Source organism: Salvelinus alpinus, chromosome 5, assembly GCF_045679555.1.
Source record: "Salvelinus alpinus chromosome 5, SLU_Salpinus.1, whole genome shotgun sequence".
NCBI lineage: Eukaryota > Metazoa > Chordata > Actinopteri > Salmoniformes > Salmonidae > Salvelinus > Salvelinus alpinus.
The window spans coordinates 70,151,234-70,172,441 of NC_092090.1; the positions used below are offsets into that span (position 1 = coordinate 70,151,234).

Here is a 21,208-nt window from a genome sequence, read left to right on the forward strand (position 1 = left end):
TCTTAGGTCAGTTAGGATCACCACTTTTGTAAGAATGTGAAATGTCCGAATAATAGAGTGATTTATTTCAGCTTTTATTTCTTTCATCACATTCCCAGTGGGTCAAAAGTTTACATACACTCAATTAGTATTTGGTAGCATTGCCTTTAAATTGTTTAACTTGGGTCAAACATTTCAGGTAGCCTTCCACACGCGTGCGTCCCACTGTGAATTTTGGCCCATTTCTCCTGACAGAGCTGGTGTAACTGAGTCAGGTCTGTAGGCCTCCTTGCTCGCCTACACTTTTTCAGTTCTGCCCACAAATGCGCTATAGGATTGAGGTCAGGGCTTTGTGATGGCCACTCCAATACCTTGACTTTGTTGTCCTTAAGCCATTTTTGCCACAACTTTGGAAGTATGCTTGGGATCATTGTCCATTTGGAAGACCCATTTGCGACCAAGCTTTAACTTCCTGACTGATGTCTTGAAATGTTGCTTCAATATATCCACATACTTTTCCTACCTCATGATGCCATCTATTTTGTGAAGTGCACCAGTCCCTCCTGCAGCAAAGTACCCTCACAACATGATGCTGCCACCCCTGTGCTTCACGGTTGGGATGGTGTTCTTCGGCTTGCAAGCCTCGCCCTTTTTCCTCCAAACATAACGATGGTCATTATGGCCAAACAGTTCTATTTTTGTTTCATCAGACCAGAGGACATTTCTCCAAAAAGTACGATCTTTGTTCCCATGTGCGATTGCAAACCATAGTCTGGCTTTTTTACGGAGGTTTTGGAGCAGTGGCTTCTTTCTTGCTGAGCGGAATTTCAGGTTATGTCGATATAGGACTCGTTTTACTGTGGATATAGATACTTTTGTACCTGTTTCCTCCAGCATCTTCACAAGGTCCTTTGCTGTTCTGGGATTGATTTGCACTTTTCGCACCAAAGTACGTTCATATCTAGGAGACAGAACGCGTCTCCTTCCTGAGTGGTATGACGGCTGCGTGGTCCCATGGTGTTTATACTTGCGTACTATTGTTTGTACAGATGAACGTGGTACCTTCAGGTGTTTGGAAATTGCTCCCAAGGATGAACCAGACTTGTGGAGGTCTATAACTTTTTTCTGAGGTCTTAGCTGATTTCTTTTGATTTTCCCATGATGTCAAGCAAAGAGGCACTGAGTTTGAAGGTAGGCCTTGAAATACATCCACAGGTACACCTCCAATTGACTCAAATGATGTCAATTAGCCTATCAGAAGCTTCTAAAGCCATGACATCGTTTTCTGGAATTTTTCAAGCTGTTTAAGGGCACAGTCAACTTAGTGTATGTAAACTTCTGACCCACTGGAATTGTGATACAGTGAAATAATCTGACTGTAAACAATTGTTGGAAAAATTACTTCTGTCATGCACAAAGTAGATGTCCTAACTGACTTGCCAAAACTATAGTTTGTTAACAAGAAATTTGTAGAGTGGTTGAAAAACGAGTTTTAATGACTCCAACCTAAGTGTATGTAAACTTCTGACTTCCAACGGTACATGGAAATGTGTACTACTGTAGATCCATTGAAAAAGAACCACACAAATGCTCTCATTTGGGAAAATATAGAATCTGGTTGACTGCATGTATGTCTGTCTGTAGATGTTGACACTTTCACCACCCTTTATGAAAGGATGCATTTCTTCATGTCTCCGTCCTCTGTGTCTATTCGTATTTTATCTGCAAAACAACCAAACAGCCATCTATAATTCTCTGTTATGACTTGAACATGAATGTAATATTTTTTTCTATGAGGTAATGGATACACTATACCTGCTACGGTCTTTTTGTCTATGGCAAGCAGGCCCTGGTGCAGCTCTTTAGCTGGATTCAACTGGGCCAGCTCTGACCCATGGAGCCAGATCAACAGCATCCTGTTCCCATGGTCCTGGTAGCTCCGCTTCCCTACACACAAGCAGTGAACAGACTAAATGAGAATGTGTTCTCAGTCCACTTACCTGGTAAAATAAGGGATACATTAATAAAATAAAGCTAGTGTAGAAGCTTTCCTTATTAAGTGGCTTGGTTTTGGGACACAATGCCAAGTAACTACTGAACAATACTTTAGAATCCCTCTTGCCAGATCTTTACATTTTGTATTTATAATCAATGAGTTATTTTCTGATATTCCTGTGAATGATTACTCCCTGGGCTACACTGGGTTGTGTCACCTGTCCACTGCTCCTCGATGGCAGCAACCTGCTGCTCGGTGAAGTGCCAGTGCAGCGCCAGCCTCTTCCAGTCATCCGGCTCCAGCAGGCGGTAGGACAGGTGCCAGGCGGTACCGCGGACATGTTTGCTCTCCGCGCGATGGTCTAATTTAAACGTCAGCGGAGACTGGCTGTGAAGGTTCTCATTAAGCTCAGTGTTGGCCTGGAAGGGTAATCACATTAAGTCACCTCCTGAGAAAGGACACAAGCTTCACACACTGAGCACGGTGTCCACAGACAAGCACACGCAGGCCCATGCTTATTGAATGCCAGAGCCATTTGTTTTGAGTGTCAGGTAAGGTTGGAAGAAACACTATAAAATTGACAATGAAATTGGTTGTCGAGCATTTCAGCACAAATCATTTTTTTCACAGCCAGCATTAATGGTATTACAGGGATTCATCTGGAGTTGTGATGTTAGGAAATTAATAATCTGTGATGAATGTAATCTTTGATTTCCAGCTCCACTACAATGCGTGGATTAACAGATGACTATAGCAACGTATTAGTCTCATTGATTGATAAAATTTACAGAATTGTGTCATTTAAAAACACATACAGCCATATCACTAATAGGGAGGACTCCCATAACAGTACACGGTCTGCATTCTTTCACAATTATATAAAATAAACAAACACACAATTAAGTTATTTATTTCCATTATGGTCCTCTATTACCCTCCTCCATGTGAAATATCTCTCTGCCTTGATGATCATGTCCACGATGATGACCTCGTCTGCTCGGGCTGCCACACCCAGTGCTGTCTTACCCTGCTGCTCAAAACAAAGCAGAAAACATTGAATGGGAAGTTGCAGTGAAAAGGAGAGGGGTCAAATTCAGGTTTACATCATATTTGTGGTTGTCCATGTTCCACCTTGTCCTGGAGGGTCAGGTCCATCCCAGCTTTCAGAAGCATGTCAACAATGTCCACTCTGGCCAGCTCTGCTGCCACATGCAGGACAGTCTGGGACCTCTAAGGAGGACAGACAGGAGCTCAAGGTACAAGTTGCCCTTAACCACAGATCTAGAGTCAGATTACCAAACTCAAACCCATAACCATTACAATGCCTCTAAATCATTAGTTGCATCCCAAAAGGGACCCTATTCCCTACATATTGCACTACTTTGACCAGAGCCCATGGGGCAGAGAATAGGGTGCCATTTGGGATGCAACTGATGATTTCAAAATAGCATTAGAACTGAGTGCACATGCATTGTACATACGTGATCAGTGATGTTGATGTTGCAGCCAGCCTCCAGCAGTGTGTGGATGACAGGGATGTGACAGTTCTTCACTGCCAGGTAGAGAGGAGCCTGGAGGTGCTGCCAACAGAGACACAACCAACATGGACCATTAGATAGGAACTCTCTCTGATGTCAGGTCACTTACTATTGAGTAATTACTAGGATAACATGTTGGCTTCATTCATGTTTGACCAAGAGTTAGTACGAATCCTCTATGCTCACTCTCACCTGGTTTTGTAAGTCCATCTGGGCCGTGTTCTCTATCAGGAGTTTCACCAACGACGTGTGGCCCTTCTCTGAGACAGGGTGTAGAGCACTGCTTTGGCCCTATGGGGGGTGGTAAAGTACTATAGTAGAATAAACTGGGTCTGGAGGGATCCTTCCTTTAATGATTTAGTAACTTTGCCTGGTGGTGACCATTATACTGACTGGTTGGAGTGTGTGGTTGGTGTGGTTTGCTGGCGTACCATGGTGACAATGTTTGGGTCACAGCCTGCCTCCAACAGAGCCTGGACACAGTCCTCATGGGCAGCGTCAGCAGCCAGGTACAGAGCCGTCTCACCAAGCTGCCCCAGATACATCACTCATTGATCAGCTATTGACCTAAAGCAGCTACTGTATGGTGTAGGCATTGAGCAAACACAGTCAAACATGCTGGCAATCAAACAGCTCCAGACAGTGTTTCCAGTGGGACTCTACCTTATTGACTTCATCACGAGTATCAAAGCTCTTCAACAGTAGCTGGACGGCATCCAAATGGCCATTGCTGGCAGCCAAGTGCAAAGGTGTGTCCCCATTCTAGCAATTAAAGAGGAAAAGCAGGAGGGTGGGAGGAAAGGAGAGATACACAGTAAACAGGAAGGGGAGATGGAGAAACAGCCAAACAGTCATACAACCTCCTACACACACACACCTGGTCTTCCTCCATGGTGGCCATATTGTATGCCTCCTCCATCAACATCTGCAGCATCTCAACAGAGCCATGCTCTGCTGCCGACGCAAACGCCCTGTGTCCATACTGAGAAAGAGAAGGAGGGGGAAGAGAAGAGGAGAGGAAGAAAAGGGGTAAGCTTACTGAACTAAGGCAGCCCAACCAACATTTGAAATGGATGCAATGGTTACTGATACTCTATGTCTATGTGATTACCAGGTCCTCTTTGTCCAGTTCTTTCATCATCAAGTCGTAGATAATGAACGTCACGATGTCGGTGTGGTTGTTGATGGCAGCACAGTGCATGATGTTCAGTCCCACCTGAGAACAGACAATACAACTCACCATCTCCATGCATGACACCTCAAGACAATTTGACATATTGGATTCTCCAATGGCTATGTAGAAATTGGCTCGGTGGTTGATTATTGTAATTGACATCCCAGATGGCTGAGATGTCAGAGAACTTAGGTCTGACCAGCATCACAAGGAAAGGGATATCTGAGACACACTCAAGGCCTTCTGGAATAGCAGAGAGAATGTTTTAAACAGAGGTTCCCTACCACATTCTGAACACTTGGGTCAGCACCACCATGCACAAGCAACTTCAGGATGGTTACACTCCCAAACCAGGCAGCCAGGTGGATGGCTGTCACTCCATGCTATGTGAGTATGTATGGAAGAAATAGGGGGAGAGAGAAAGACAGAGGGAGTTGAGCCGTTTCATTTTCACAAACCATGGCCAACCTCTCCACCTGTCAGATTGTTTGTTGAAGATGACAAGCTTAAAATGTCACCATCACTAACAAGGGAATCGTGTTGTGTCGTCCTACCTTGTCCGCTTGATTGAGATTTGCTCTGCGCTGTAGAAGTACTTGGACGGCCTCTATGTTTTTTCCAGCTACTGCATAGTGCAGCGCAGTGCGATCATGCTAGGATCAATGCATGGGACAAGTTAATCGAACAAGTGACACAGAGCAGAATATATGGTGATATTAACTGCAGTGTGGCTAGCTGCAGGTAGCTTAGCGGTTAGGGGGTTGGGCCAGTAACAAAAAGGTGTCTAGTTCAAATCCCTGAGCTGACTAGGTCAAAAATCTGTTGATCTGCCCTTGAGCGAGGCACTTAATCCTAATTGCTCCAAGGTCACTATTGGCTCATCCCTGGCTGGGACCCCACTCTCAGGTGGAGTGGGATGTGCAAAAAACACATTTCCATTTCATAATACACACTTGTACATGGGTGAAACAGGACAAATATAAGCACCCCCTATATGACCTTCGGTGTTCCATGGATATGAGGACAGACTCACCAAGTTCTTTGCGTCGACATTGACCGCCCTCCCCAGAAGCTTCATGGTCTGTACATCATTTATTTTTGCTGCGTCAATGTACTCCTTCTCTAGCGCCAACACTACAAACACACAACAGAGACACAAGGTGCTTCACAATAAGTAACACATCAATTTGCATGTTTTTCTTCAGAGAAAATGTTCTTCTTCAGAGCGTGTGAAATAGGAGTTACTTTGAATAGTATCAGGGTGGAATTAGTCATGTGTGTGTGTGTGTGTGTGCCCTATACAAACACAGCTCTTTCTCTGTGTTTGTAGAGCCTATACATCTGTCACGGGTAATGATTTGACTGGATGTGAACACCCAGTGTGCAAAGAGCTTGTAGGGTATGCCTAACACACCTCACAATCAAGAGGATAAGGATATTCATTGCTTGCTTTGATCTGTAGAAGAATTTGCTAGCATGAATATTCACCAATGTTGCTTAACATGTGATACCATAATTACAAGAACACACTTTACAATCCTGTCAAACAGGGCAAATGCCAGGCTGTTTCCTCGGGCTATAATTCTTAAATTGGACCTTAACCAACCACCTTAGTCATCAGTGTTTACTTAAGTTAGATGACTTTGATAAAAACATTAAAAAAAATCTAAACGGGCTTCCAGTCACTCACCCATTTATATGGGTGCGCACACACACACACACACACACACACACACACACACACACACACACACACACACACACACACACACACACACACACACACACACACACACACACACACACACACACACACACACACACACACACACACACGCGCGCATGCGTAATCACACACACAAACCTGGTACTCACACATCTCTTTATTATCGTAGCTGTTGTCTGTCTCCTTGTTCTGTATAAAGTCTGTGAATCCCTTCACTGCTTTTTTCGAGTTTTTTTGTGTTTTAGGGTTCAGGTTTAGTTCCTTCAGCTGTGCCCCCATCCTCTCCTTCAGAGACTGTATCTCCTTCAAGGACCTTTTCTCCATGGTGAATATCTGGTGACTTCTCCCTGGAACCTGGGTTTGATCCCAGTCTGTCTCTGCTTTATACAACCTCTGCTTCTCTACTTGTCTTGCCAAACAACCATGTAGAATTACTGAATTAATGCAGAAAGTCTGGTCAGGAACTGGAGCAGATACTGAGGAACCTGAAGAAAACTCAGCACTGTCAAATACACAACAGTCTGGTAACCCTTTCTCTTATACTGGTGATATAGCATACACTGAAGCCCGTCCTGCATAAGGAATACAAATTGGTGTGGGAATGGAGCAATGTATGTACATTTCCTGGGCTGGAGGGCTGACGTCTGTTTGCTCTAGAAGCTCACACCCTTCACATTGAGTGCATGATCAATATTGTGTCATGCACTACCTGCACATGCAGTCTAACATTGGAATAAACTGTATGAGTGCAGATTCATGAATCCCATCTTGTCATTCATCTATTTGATTAGTGACTAAGCGCCTACATGTTTGTAAAGTAGACTATCATTAAATTATTATGAATCTAAGCTCCAATCTAAACTACAACAGTAGTCCAGGTCATATGTGTGTTTAAATGGATTTGTACTAGCTAGGGTTGGGCGATGCCAGATGTAGACTGACATCGCCCAACAGGGTTTCCCAAACAGGGTTTCCCAAACTCGGTCCTGCCCCTCCAGGGATATTCAACTCTTACACTACGAGGTCCGGAGCCTGCTGGTTTTCTGTTCTACATGATAATGAATTGCATACACCTGGTGTCCCAGGTCTAAATCAGTCCCTGATTAGAGGGGGACAATGAAAATAAATGCAGTGGAACTGGCTTCGAGGTCCAGAGTTGAGTTTGAAGGTGCTAGAGTTTCAGTATGGAACGAAACAGGTGTGTGTGTGTGTGTGTGTGTGTGTGTGTGTGTGTGTGTGTGTGTGTGTGTGTGTGTGTGTGTGTGTGTGTGTGTGTGTGTGTGTGTCTCGCGCACATGATGGAGCAAAGTGACAGTCAACTGATGAGGAACGGGCTTTCTTACCATAGTGAGTTAGGTTATAAATCATGAGCTGGATAGAAGCAGTCTACTCTGTTCAGAACTGGATAATAATTGCTTTGCCTCATCCTCCTGTCATAATAGGCTATTGTTTGTTCTATCTCATAAAGCTGAATAGCCTAGCCTAGGCCTATGGCTATAGACTTTCATTCTTGTTATTTTTTAAAGTGGCAACTTTAAGACAACAGTACCTTCTCAGGCTATTAGAATATTTGGGAAATAGGCTACTATTCAGAACTTGAATTTGTTTTAAAGTTATGGTAGGCCTAGTAGGATATATTATAGGCCATTTGGTTTTAACTTCGCATGGATGAATTTTTCTGACCAGATGGATAATGTTTCTTAATTAATAAGCTTGAACTTGATTAAACTTGTAATTATATTTTTCTATAGGCCATTGATATTGTTTGTTCGCTCTCATTATTAGTCCCATGGCTACCCTACATTTGTAGGCCATTCAAACAACTTTTTGAGATGGAACTCAGATGAATTCATTGTTTGATCGGGAGAGAATGCATGCATAAAATGATGAAAGCATATTATATCCCAAACTCAGTCATATCGAATGGAGAGACAAGGGAATATAGCCTACGTTTTTTAAAACAGCTAGACACAATATAGTTAATGAATAGGTGTAGACTATGAGGCCCATGTATCTGACAGAGCGAGAGCGAGGATATTTTCTGACTGGACATTTTGCGCTGAAATAGGCTATAGCAAATAGGAAGATAGATTACTGGGAATGTCCCTCGTCTGCTGCCCTGACCGACTCCGTTCTAGGCATTCTGTGTGGCGTCAGTCAAGTTCAAATAGGCTAAACCATCGTCTGTCACATCACGATGTTGTCACCATTGACGATGGCTGTCAATCTTCATCGATAGACGATTCTATCGTAATAGCCTCATTTGTACTGTACACATTAAATGCTCAACACAATGACACAAGGATAATAATTAATTGAGCCACATTTACAGTGGTGGCAAGTTTTATTTTCCATAAGAAAAATAGCATATGAAATTTGAATACAATAATATAGCCTATATTTAAGTTATCTTATGCAAAAATACACCATCTCATACTGGTATTCTATTCACAACCCTCTTCTCCACATACACGTGTTTAAAAGACTGAGGATCAACTCTATTGATGCTTATTATTCATTACATTTAAAACGGTGCAACACAAGATGCAAAAACACAGAGTTCACTCCTTCAGCAGAAGGTAGTAGTCACTATAGACACCAGGGTTGCCTCCTACAACGTTTCACAGGAGGACGGCTCATAATAATGGCTGGAATGGCGTAAATGGAATGGTATCAAATACATGAAAACCATGTGTTTGACCACCATTCCATTGATTCTCTTCCAGCGATTACTATGAGCTCATCCACCCCAATTAAGGTGCCACCAGCCGCCTGTGGTTTCAATGGTCGGCTTAACACCTCTGTACATAATAGAACGTCAGTTTGGCATAGAGGAACTATGTCACTACCTTATCCGCTTGAATAAATACAAAATAGTAGCTGGCAAGATGTAGATCAGAGGTTATTTTTAATGTGTGCATTTTGCAAGTGGTTAGTTTGCATCAACTACCTTCACTAACACCCCTGCAAAAGTTCTGCCTGCTAACTTATGACCATTATGACTTAAAAAAACTGCACAAGAGAAAAATGTATTTATTTTGAAAGAAGTGCATCTTCAATGCTTGAGTAAGCAATCCAAATTCCCAGCAATCCAAGAAGTACTAGGTAGGTAGGGATGGTTGCTAGTAAGGTCACCAGCACTCCATTCACCTGAGATCAAGGTAACAGTCAGTCATTATCACTGTCTGAGCATAATACTTCATACACAGGATCGTCTGGGAGTAGTGTGTGTTGTCACCTAAGCTGCATCACCTGAAGAACTTGTCAATGGTGTTCCAAGCTGGGCCCAGGGCTTTGGCCTTCTTAGAGGGGGGTGTGGGAGACAAGCCTCTCCTGGAAGTGTAGCAGAATAAAAACACAGCACATTTTACTGCGGGATTCTCACTGTCTGCACCAGTATCTGCAACCATCTTATTTTGACCTACCACACAACATGCATTCACAACTCCTTTGTGAATGTGCTGACTTTCAAACTAATCTCTCTCTTTTATGTGTGTAAGGAGATGTAGTCATACCTTTTGCTCTTGCCTTTCTGCGGCGCTCTCTGCAGGGGCTGCTCTCTCTCTGTGGAGGGAAACACGAAAAACTCCATCAGATTCTTCCGCTAAAACCAAAATGACGACTGTCTATGTCCGGCAAGTCATTTGTGTTAATTTCAAAGCTATAAAGGCTAATCTCCCAGGCAGGATAGTTAACTTCTTTGGGGTAGGGGGCAGTATTTTCACGTTTGGATGAAAAGCGTGCCCAGAGTAAACTGCCTGCTACTCAGGCCCAGAAGCTAGGATATGCATATTATTAGTAGATTTGGATAGAAAACACTCTGACGTTTCTAAAACTGTTTGAATGATGTCTGTGAGTATAACAAAACTCATATGGCAGGCGAAAACCTGAGAAAAATCCAATCAGGAAGTGGGAAATCTGAGGTTTGTAGTTTTTCAAGTGAACGCCTATCAAATATACAGTGTAAATGGGGTCAGATTGCACTTCCTAAGGCTTCCACTAGATGTCAACAGTCTTTAGAACGTTGTTTCAGGCTTCTACTGTGAAGGGGGGGGGAAATAAGAGCTGTTTGAACCAGGGGTCTGGCTGAAAGCCATTAGTTTAGTCACGCGCGCAGCCGTGAGCACGAGCTCCGTTCCCTTTCATTTCTAAAGACAAAGGAATTGTCCGGTTGGAATATTATTGAAGATTTATCATAAAAACATCCTAAAGATTGATTATTTACATCGTTTGACATGTTTCTACGAACTGTAATGGAACTATTTTGACTTTTCGTCTGAACTTAGTGCCTGCGCCTAGTGCACTTGTAATAGTGAACTAAACGTGCGAACAAAAAGGAGGTATTTGGACATAAATATGGACTTTATCGAACAAAACAAACATTTATTGTGGAACTGGGATTCCTGGGAGTGCATTCCGATGAAGATCATCAAAGGTAAGTGAATATTTATAATGCTATTTCTGACTTTTGTTGACTCCACAACATGGCGGGTATCTGTATGGCTTGTTTTGGTGGCTTAGCGCTGTACTCAGATTATGGCATGGTGTGCTTTTGCCGTAAAGCTTTTTTGAAATCTGACACAGCGTTTGCATTAAGGAGAAGTTTATCTTTAATCCTATGCATAAAACTTGTATCTTTCATCAACTTTTATGATGAGTATTCCTGTAAATTGATGTGGCTCTCTGCAAAATCACTGGATGTTTTGGAGGCAAAACATTAATGAACATAACGCGCCAATGTAAACTGAGATTTTTGGATATAAATATGAACTTTATCGAACAAAACATACATGTATTGTGTAACATGAAGTCCTATGAGTGCCATCTGATGAAGATTATCAAAGGTTAGTGATTAATTTTATCTCTATTTCTGCTTTTTGTGACTCCTCTCTTTGGCTGGAAAATGGCTGTATGTTTTTGTGTGACTAGGCGCTGACCTAACATAATTGCATGGTATGCTTTCACCGTAAATACCTTTTGAAAACGGACACTGTGGTTGGATTAACAAGAAGTTTATCTTTAAAATGGTGTATAATTTTGACTTGTATGTTTGAGGAATTTTAATTATGAGATTTCTGTTGTTTGAATTTGGCGCCCTGCACTGTCACTGGATGTTGGTCAGTTGGGACCTTAGCATCTCACGTACCCTAGAGAGGATAAGGAGAAACTGGGAGAGACAGTCTTTCCATTGTCAGGATTAAATGGGTGAAGAAGGGATTTACCAGTGGCAGAGAGCAGGGAAGGGGAGCCCCCACAGGGTGAAATGAGATGTCTTCTTTCTCTCAAAGGGAATCAATACAACGCCAGCACTGGCCTCACACTGACCAAACAAATCCTTCTAGTTTTAACCATAAGACTTCAGGACAGTGTAATTCATTTTTAGGATGGAAAATAGCTTTCAGTGTTAACCTAAATGAATAAAACCAGACAGGAAGTATGTAGAAAAAATAACTGACCTACAGTCATGTCCATAATTATTGGCACCCTTGATAAAGATGAGCAAAAAAGACTGCAACCCTGTTTTCAGTACTCTAGCCCCTCCCCTGTTTTCAGTACTCCAGCCCCTCCCCTGTTTTCAGTACTCCAGCCCCTCCCCTGTTTTCAGTACTCCAGCCCCTCCCCTGTTTTCAGTACTCCAGCCCCTCCCCTGTTTTCAGTACTCCAGCACCCTCCCCTGTTTTCAGTACTCCAGCCCCCTCTCCTGTTTTCAGTACTCCAGCACCCTCTCCTGTTTTCAGTACTCCAGCACCCTCTCCTGTTTTCAGTACTCCAGCACCCTCTCCTGTTTTCAGTACTCCAGCACCCTCTCCTGTTTTCAGTACTCCAGCACCCTCCCCTGTTTTCAGTACTCCAGCCCCCTCTCCTGTTTTCAGTACTCCAGCACCCTCTCCTGTTTTCAGTACTCCAGCACCCTCTCCTGTTTTCAGTACTCCAGCACCCTCTCCTGTTTTCAGTACTCCAGCACCCTCTCCTGTTTTCAGTACTCCAGCACCCTCTCCTGTTTTCAGTACTCCAGCACCCTCTCCTGTTTTCAGTACTCCAGCACCCTCTCCTGTTTTCAGTACTCCAGCACCCTCTCCTGTTTTCAGTACTCCAGCACCCTCCCCTTTCGAGGATAACGACACTAAGCCTTTTTCTAAAATGTTTTATGAGATTGTAGAACACGTTGGGACGGATCTTTTATTCTTCGTCTTCTCTTATGGACTACCCTCTTCAATTCAAACCACAGATTTACAATGGGGTTCAAGTCCAGAGACTGAGATGGCCATTGCAAAATGTAGATTTTTGTGGATTTTGATTAGTGCTTGGGGTTATTGTCTTGCTGGAAGATCCACTTGAAGTGTCAGCTTCCTGGCAGAGGCAACCAGGTTTTGACATAAAATACCTATATTTTCATGTTATCTGACCGTAGAAACGGTTCCAATCCAAGTGCCAATGCCGTTTATCAAAGTCAAGGCGGTGCTATGGTCAGATGACATGAAGATGGAGCTCTTTGGCCACACACACCAGTGGTGGGTTTGGTGTCGAAAAACAGAAGCATACTGTATGGAGACAAAGTACTTCATACCTACGGTAAAGTATGGTAGTAGATCTTTGATGTTATGGGGCTACTTTGCTTCCACTGGTCCTGGGGCCCTTGGTAAGGTCAACGGCATCATAAAATTGACCAAGTACTAGGACATTTTAGCCAAAAACCATGTTGCCTCTGCCAGGAGGCTGACATTTGCTGCAAGTGGATCTTCCAGCAAGACAATAACTCCAAGCACACGTCAAAATCCATAGGTTAATTGACCACAAAATCAACATTTTGCAATGACCTTCTCCGTCTCTGGAATTGAACCCCATTGAAAACCTGTGGTTAAATTGAAAATGGCCGTCCATAAGCGCAGACTAAGGATATCAAGGATCTGGAAAGATTCTGTATGGAGGAATGGTCTAAGATTCCTCCCAATGTGTTCTCCAATCTCATAAAACATTTTAGAAAAAGGCTCAGGGTCGTTATCCTCACAAGGGGAGGGTGGTGGAGTACTGAAAACCAGCTTTTCCCAACTTTCCTGCATAAAATATAGCTCAGTATTTGTATTATTTATTTTATACAGTCTTTTTTGCTCATCTTTATCAAGGGTGCCAATAATTATGAATAAAAAAATACAAATATATATATCCTAAATAAAAGCTAGACATTCAGGAAGAATCGAAAATTCTAATTTATGAGTATTTTTTGCATGGCTGGATTACCAACCGAGCACGCAGGGCACATGACCAGGGGCCCCGGTTTGGGTACCCATTGATTAAAAAAAATTATGTTTGAGCATAAGATCACAGGGTGCGGGGGGCTGACCTTTCAAAGCTAGCATTTTCAATCGCTTGTTCTAGGCCCACCATGTGGCCAATTGGCATGGTATTGCATGAGAGGGTGTGGCCCTTGGGCCTTTACCATGTTGCTAAATTTCACAATTAGGCATGGCAAAATGTGTAGAATTGCAGAAAACTTGCTTTCACGTTGCAACATTTCCTGTAAAACAACAATTTTTTCTCTATGCCCCCGACACACCTCTTTTTGATCTAGAAAAAAACTGAGTTTTACTCAATATATAACCTCAATTTACAATCTCCTGGATTACATATTGAGTAGGAAGAGGCAGAAACAGGACCCATGCAAGCACTGGGGATGAGACTGGTAGTGGCAGCACATAGAAAAACCGAGTGGAGAAGTCCCTGGTCTATTTGAATGACAATGGCAGTAATGCATGATCATTCAGTAAATAAAAAATCTCTGAAACACGGACCTTTGTGGGCAGCAGGTGGTGAAGTGTGGGTGGTGCGGTCCACAGATGTCAGTCCCCCAAGCTCATGCAGGACTTCCTGGTTCAGACAGAGGTCAACGTGTCGGTTAAAAAGGGTGAGGTCATTGGTGTCCTGGGTCTCCTGACACACTGGACAGGTGAGGGCGGGGCCTCTGTGGTCACGTGACTCAGGCTTGGGCGTAGTCATTGGAAGAGGGCCACCGGGGGACAACAGACAAACCCGAACATGAGGGTCACTTTGAGATGAAACCTTCAGGGTGTTAGGGTCTGTACCTCTATGTATAGATACATCTCCATTTGGACAAGTGTCAAGGCAGACAGGGTTCAGGCCCACAGTGCTTAGTGAAATATTAGCTATACTAGTCTCATATAGAAGTAAACCTGTAGTGGACTCTGTATGATCACCTGCACTTGAGTCTAATTGAAGGCCCACTGAGTCGAACATGCACCTACTGAGCAGCTCCCTACCTTTCTCCATCGCCCCCTCCTCCCTCTTCCATCCAGTTATCTCTTTCTCCACCTCCTCCTCACAGACACTGGGGCCTCTCTCTAGTTCTGTGTCTGTGTGGTTGTTTTGCCCCATAGTAACCCCACTGAGACACTGGTCAACGTGTCTGTTGAAGACTGTCAGCTCTGTGGTGTTCACCTCCCTGAAGCATACAGGGCAGGTCAGACTGTCTGTCCTTGGCTCTGTTGAACAGCATGATGAAGTAGATGCATGAGCTGTAAGTTCATGTGTCATTTTGTCCGAAGCTGTCAATGCACTCATAGAGATGTGTGTCTCTGCTGATATATTTGTATTCTTCGGAGTGTGTGTCTGTGTCCCTTTGGGGTTGGTGGTCGATGAGGCTGGGCCCCGTCTGGTCTCGAAGCCATTCCAATCTCCCTTCTCTGGTGGGTCCTCTCTCTCAGCTTGCAGCCGCAGCCTCTGGGCGTGAGCTCTCTGCAAGAAGGACTGCTGGTTCTCCCCAGTCCTGCCCACCTCCACCCCTCCCCGGCTGGGTACCCAGGCGTGACCCTCCTGCCCCTGTCTCTGCTGTACCAGGGAAGGGCAGGCAGAGGGCTGGGTCTGGCCTGGAGGCTTAGGTGGATGCTCTTTCACAGGCTTCTGGAAGGAGATCTGGGAGGTGCTACTAGAGTCAGTCTGTTTTTTATGGAGAAATCCCACAATGCTTTTCTGCAGGGGTTTCTTGTCGTCAGCGCTGGCGAAACTGGAAACCCGAACGCCTGCAGACACGTAAGCGTTGATTTAAAACTGCAGTCAATTGTTTTATTCAAGCTTCAAGTTCAAATATATGAATTATTAACAGAATCAGTAGAATGTACTTCATATATTATTGTTATATACAACATATATGAAAGGTGATATTAATGTATTTTCTTGCCAATGGGACACCACATTTAAACCGGCGGGAGAAGGTAAAGTAAGATTACCCATAAGCCTCAGTCTCAGTGGCTGGGGGCTGACGTTGTCGATCTCAGTCTTCAGCAAGTCCTTAGCGACAGCAAAGAGCTCTTCCGTCGTAGCAACAGCACACGGCAACGTCCACGCTCTGGTTTTCACCTCAAAGTTGACATTTTTCAGCTTCAACGTCACCGTCTTGCCCTGGAAGAACACAGAGCAAATTAAAGGGTGAAGCACAGATTAAATCTGGTTGGACCTGGGGAAGGAGTCAAAAGGACAGAACAGACATTGACTGATAGATGACACTAAGTGAAGAAGGGTCAAAGGCATTTTTCTGGGAGAGTGATGGTCATTCCCAAGCAGCCTATTCCCCAGGCAGGCTGAGGCTCACACTGGTCCCTGGTGGTCTCCATAATGGCTCTCCATTTCCTCCAGGTATCAAAAGCATATTAGGGCTCAGTCAGCGGGTGATGGCCGTGCCAAGCCAGCTCTCTCTATCGATTGGGATGGGAACAGACGCTCTGGTAATTGTGAGATGCTGGTTAGAGACAGATTGAGTCTGGGAGCCAACACTAGCGCTGAAATGTTTTAAGACCCCAAAATACCCTCTCTATGGAAATATCCTTTCTGTTCAAGAACCCTTTTCTGCTCTCTCTTCCCCAGAGGAAAGAGTCATCTGAGGCAATCTCAATGCACAGAGCAAGAGGCAGGCAGTCAGGCAATGGCTGTTCACAATGGTGCTGAATACTAACACACCGGCCATAACAAACAGTTCCATGTGTTATGTACTGTCGAACGCCTCTGCATTTCACACAATAGCCACAAAAAGCCAAATACCGGAGTTCGATTTCAAACATATACAAATACAACTTTTTTTTTTTTTTACTATGAATCCAATAGGTTATCAGACAGTGAATTTGAGTTTAAGAATATACTGTTTAAGAATATAAATGTGCTATACAACTGCAATATATTCTAGTAATGACCTATACTATTACTAATAGTGTACTGTAATCAACTGAGCTGTGCTGTAGAGTACCTTGAGCGCCTCCTTCTGCAGGTCCTGAGCCAGGTCTTGGCACAGCTCCCTGCACAGAGAGAACTGCTCCTCTAATGCACTCATCTCTCCAAAAGTCCTAACAGAGAATGAGGGAGATAGAAAAACATGTTGGATATGGGGAGCGTTCGAGTACCATTATTTATCTATGTATTTCACATATATGTTGCCAGAAAAGAAAAACAACCACCTCTCTGTACTCATGCTTTTTCTCTCTCCGTCCCTGTAAGTAAATACAAAAACAGACAGACTCAGTCAGATGACTTGAACTCATTTTACAGATGAATTTTCTGTATAGTTACCCCTCTCCTCCCTGCCCACCCCCCTCTGGTTGCCCGCCAGCACCTCTCGATAAGTGTGGAGCCCAGGCCCATGGAGATGTGGAGGAAGTGATGCCAAGACGTCTCAGAGAACAGCAGGGTCAGCAGCGTCATCTCCTGGCCAAGATGGGAACAGCTGGTGATACCTAGAGCTCCCAGCATCTTCTCTGTCACCTTCCCAATGCCTGAGACCTGGCACACCAAAAGACCATCATCTGTATTTGTAAGTCATCAGCCAGCAACATGTTCCATAAACAATCACCTAGAGAATGCATACCTTAAAATAGGCTGTCTAGGTTTAAGGGTAGGCGTACTACAGCCTACCTTCCGGACTGGCAGGTCCTGTATGAAGTCTATGACAGCCTGTCGGTTAGAGGGGAGTCTGTACTGGCCGTTGGGTTTGTTCTTATCACTACACACCTTGGCCAGCATCATGTTTGGGGCAATGCCTAGAAGGAAAAAAATGGGGGGGGGGGAAATTATATCTATATGTCTATATACACACACACATACATACATGCTTGATGTAACTATACACAGAATATGATGATAAAGTTAGCCTGGGATTGTAACATATCAAATATTCCCTGAGGTATTTTAACACAACTAACAATGTAACTCTGAGGTATGTCCAAAAAGGCACCCTATTCTCTATGGGCTCTGGTCAAAAATAGTGAATAGAAAATAGGGTGCCATTTGGGACTCATCCAATGTGTCCTCCAAGGAACATGAACACACAGCGTCTCTCTCACCTGCGCTGGCAGTTAGTGAGGTCTTCTGCTCGATGCGGAAGCGCATCTCTCTTACCGCCTCCTCGGTACAGGTCCCAAACACTTCCACCTCTCCCCCAGCAGCATCCTGCAGACAGGGGGAGGAGCTGGGGCTGTTCTCAAACAGGACAGGAGACAAACCCTCTACCTCTACTGTCTCTTGTAGATCACCATGGTCATCAACTAGAGAGAGAGAGAGAGAGAGAGAGAGAGAGAGAGAGAGAGAGAGAGAGAGAGAGAGAGAGAGAGAGAGAGAGAGAGAGAGAGAGAGAGAGAGAGAGAGAGAGAGAGAGAGAGAGAGAGAGAGAGAGAGAGAGAGAGAGAGAGAGATAGACAAGGAGAGAAGGTGTGAGATAATGAGAGATGATTCACAGAAGAGTATCCATGTCTCTTATCGTCTGCTCCCCTTGTCCCTCTTTACGCTTGACAGGTGGCAAAAGTGAACTAGATAAGAGAAAGAGACAGAATACACAGACATAGTTCTAATCCCTTCTAATTCACTTTCTCTGTCAGGCAGGAAATAGAGGAAGAATGACATGAGGCTTTTGCTATTAAGCTCTTAGTAACCCTCTCTCCTTTTGTTACATCTTCCATATAACATGTAGCTGCCTTATTCTACATCTAAACTACTTACAGTCTACTCTCAAAGTTGTCTTACAAATGACAACTTTATCACAGTCCGTAAACCACAACTGCAATATTGGTTTTTAAAAAGCTATCCAACAGTGTAACAAACGACCATAACTCTCAGTTATGACATAGTAATCCACTGTGTTTAGACATCTGACCTAGCACTGACATGGATCTAGCTACCTCTAGCTGTCCCAGTGTTGTTGATGTGGAGACGGTGGGTACGGAGGGCCTCTGGCCAGCCTCTCCTCTGCTCAAGGTGGTCACTGATGTCCAGGTATGCTTCGTCGAGACTCATGGGCAGGAAGTGAGGGTCATAGTCTGCAAAGACCTCCCGGACCTAGCAGAGATTTAGGATGATTAGGGACTCATATGTCTCTTTGGGGAGGATTTATATATACAGTGTGTGTGTGTGTGTGTGTGTGTGTGTGTGTGTGTGTGTGTGTGTGTGTGTGTGTGTGTGTGTGTGTGTGTGTGTGTGTGTGTGTGTGTGTGTGTGTGTGTGTCAAATCCTTACTTCAGCGCTCACTGCTCTGTATTTGTCAAAGTTGGTTGGAACAATAACCAGGTTTGGGCAGAGCTTCTTTGCGATGAAGCCAGGCATGGCGGCACGAACCCCAAACTTCCTGGCATGGTAGTTGGATGTCGACTGAGGAGAGTGGACAAAACACATACATTTGTAGAGATAAATAACCTGGGGTTCAATATGGGATATGTGTTGTAGTGCAATAAAAGGACATCTTTCAGATCCAGTTAGAAGACTATAAACCAGTTCATATGTGAAGGAGAAAGATCCCAGGATATGATCCTCCCTCTGGGTAGCAATGATGAGAAATTTAACAGACTTGGCTTTCTTATTTTGACATCACATGATAACTGGAGACAATTGGTATGACGAATGAATGACAATCAAACAAAACAACCACTACACTCATCTACATGATTTGTCTCTAGCGGGTCTTGTTGGTCATAGTCTTGCGTGGCCAGCCTTCTAAATCCTGTCTCTTTCACGAGAAGCCTTGGCTTCTGAGGCTGTTGGTCAATATATACGTTTCTAGCAAATGAACAGTCCTGTTCATGGCGTATGGAATCTCACCAACATGCTCATGGAGCCCACGGCCATGGGTTTGTCCATCAGGTCAGGACAGTCTCTCGTCTCCACCGCAGCATAGAAGGCATCCATATCCACATGTACGATCACACGGCTCAGGTCACGACCCCTCTCCAGGTCAGAGGTAATCTTCTCCACCTACAACAAGACGTTCAGAGGTGACAGCTTCAAACAAATTATAACACAGAAATATATACTGTAGAAGTTATACTGTAAACCTACTGTATCTGTGTGTTAGAGGTCACATAATACTTATTTGTGTAGGTGTGTGTGTGTATAGCCCTGTACCTGTGCTTGCGCTTTGGTCAGCTGTTGCTCAGTGATGTGTGCTTTCTGCAACATCATCCTCTCAATGCGCTGGTTCACCTGCTGTTCCTTCTTCAGCTCGTTCTCATAGAACCTGGAGCCCTGCAGAAGAGAGGGAAACAGAGAGGTGGGTGACCTCCAGTAACAGGTCATGGAACACTGTGAGAAGAGAACCCACTGGACCTCAACACACGTGGGTTTGTCAGTTCCTGTGCCATTAGAGTAAGGTAACTAGCTAGGGTATTGACTCAAAGTCTAGGGTGTTCATTTGGGTGTTTGGATAAACAGACAGAAGTTCTCAACCTGTACTGTACCTTGGAGGAATCCATGATGATCTTGTTTATCTTGTCCCTGTTAAGGCCCTCCATTCCAGCCTTGTTGTCATTGAGGGCCATTCTTGAGAGGAAGCCATCCCCACTGGAAGAGGAGGTCCCCCCTGTCGCCATACTTCCTTCAAGTGAGACCCTGCATTGAATACATAAACCAAACAAAATTTGCTAAGAAGTATTATGGTAAGTTAACTAGCTTGCTAGCTAACAAGCTAGCTAGCAAAATATGTATTCATCCATACAAGTTGGTTCCACAATGTAAAATAATCTAAACAGTTAGTAATACTAGTTTCTAACTATCCATGGCAAGAATAATAATTTTGTTTGTTTACGGTAAAAGTATATTCTTTGCCTATGCCTCTTCAGGCTTGAGTTCTGAATTTGCTTCCGCACTCTACGTCATTTAGGGGGAGGTGCAGTTTCCTTGTTTACGGATGTAGACCACGCAACGCGCATATAAACAAAACCTTCAAGAAACAAATTCAGCGACAAACTTTTAACAGGTGTTGAAATGTTGTTGATTTATGAATAACGTGATATTAATCCATTAATTTATTAAAACAATCAAATATCACAATCTGTTTCAGGTATTTTGAACAGTTTCTGCATAGCGGCGATGTCCTAACCAGAGATAATGGAGGAATTATCTTCCTTTCTCTACCACCTCTGACCTAACAACCACAGGCCGAGTCCAAGGTTTGTGTCGTCCCCATAGAGATGTATAGAGGACTCTAGTGCCCAAAAGCCAATTTATGCATGAGCAACGTCGTTGAGGACTTTCCCCATTTTGAAGTAAGTCAACCGAGTGAGACTTCCTATGGGTTAAGGAATGATCACATAATTCCATCCAGGTCAGCAGGAGGGATCAGCCAATGAATTATACTTGTGAGCAAACATTCCAGAACTGCAAGTAGCAGTAAATCACCAACAGTGATACTTTTTCAAACAACACATTCCAGGTGGCAGTAAGCACAATTTTGTTTGTTAACCAACTCATAGAAGTAGTAAGAAGAAAATGGACTACTTCAAAATGGAGATGGCCACAATGGCGCTGCCCTT

At 43.8% G+C, this 21,208-nt stretch overlaps 2 protein-coding genes across 3 annotated transcripts; both read right to left on the minus strand.

The window, feature by feature from the left end:
• Window positions 1-58: 58 nt before the first annotated feature.
• ankdd1b (ankyrin repeat and death domain containing 1B) lies at window positions 59-6,980 on the minus strand. The gene is made up of 15 exons (XM_071402947.1): window positions 6,563-6,980; window positions 5,721-5,821; window positions 5,242-5,340; window positions 4,972-5,070; window positions 4,625-4,729; window positions 4,391-4,495; window positions 4,177-4,275; window positions 3,945-4,043; window positions 3,706-3,804; window positions 3,457-3,555; window positions 3,107-3,205; window positions 2,910-3,005; window positions 2,193-2,394; window positions 1,795-1,926; window positions 59-1,701 (listed from the first exon to the last, which is right to left on the minus strand). The coding sequence occupies exons 1-15, from the start codon at window positions 6,735-6,737 to the stop codon at window positions 1,646-1,648; spliced, it is 1,665 nt and encodes a 554-aa protein (XP_071259048.1). The 5' UTR covers window positions 6,738-6,980; the 3' UTR covers window positions 59-1,645.
• A 1,744-nt stretch (window positions 6,981-8,724) lies between these two features.
• LOC139576647 (DNA polymerase kappa-like) lies at window positions 8,725-21,208 on the minus strand. Of its 2 annotated transcripts, none has more exons than XM_071402948.1 (16): window positions 20,482-21,208; window positions 20,135-20,285; window positions 19,803-19,922; window positions 19,500-19,652; window positions 18,921-19,052; window positions 18,587-18,743; window positions 17,756-17,956; window positions 17,328-17,452; window positions 17,029-17,195; window positions 16,874-16,906; window positions 16,666-16,762; window positions 15,656-15,827; window positions 14,204-15,448; window positions 9,929-9,977; window positions 9,666-9,746; window positions 8,725-9,563 (listed from the first exon to the last, which is right to left on the minus strand). In XM_071402948.1, the coding sequence occupies exons 2-16, from the start codon at window positions 20,264-20,266 to the stop codon at window positions 9,560-9,562; spliced, it is 2,868 nt and encodes a 955-aa protein (XP_071259049.1). In that variant the 5' UTR covers window positions 20,267-20,285; window positions 20,482-21,208; the 3' UTR covers window positions 8,725-9,559. The 2 variants fall into 2 exon arrangements, with proteins under 2 accessions (XP_071259049.1, XP_071259050.1); XM_071402949.1 differs by having other exon boundaries at window positions 9,652-9,746.

What these genes read in the sequence shown, in the direction of transcription:
- ankdd1b (XM_071402947.1), bottom strand. Translation starts at nt 6,737, where the DNA reads ATGGAGAAAAGGTCCTTGAAGGAGATACAGTCTCTGAAGGAGAGGATG. An exon ending in ACCCAAGTGTTCAGAATGTG is followed by an intron (nt 4,730 to 4,971) that starts GTAGGGAACCTC and finishes GTCTGTTCTCAG; the next exon opens with GTGGGACTGAACATCATGCA. An exon ending in AGACAAAAAGACCGTAGCAG is followed by an intron (nt 1,702 to 1,794) that starts GTATAGTGTATC and finishes GTTGTTTTGCAG; the next exon opens with ATAAAATACGAATAGACACA.
- LOC139576647 (XM_071402948.1), bottom strand. Translation starts at nt 20,266, where the DNA reads ATGGCGACAGGGGGGACCTCCTCTTCCAGTGGGGATGGCTTCCTCTCA. An exon ending in ACAGAGCAGTGAGCGCTGAA is followed by an intron (nt 18,744 to 18,920) that starts GTAAGGATTTGA and finishes AATCTCTGCTAG; the next exon opens with GTCCGGGAGGTCTTTGCAGA. An exon ending in ACCACCTGCTGCCCACAAAG is followed by an intron (nt 9,978 to 14,203) that starts GTCCGTGTTTCA and finishes TTCCCTCCACAG; the next exon opens with AGAGAGAGCAGCCCCTGCAG.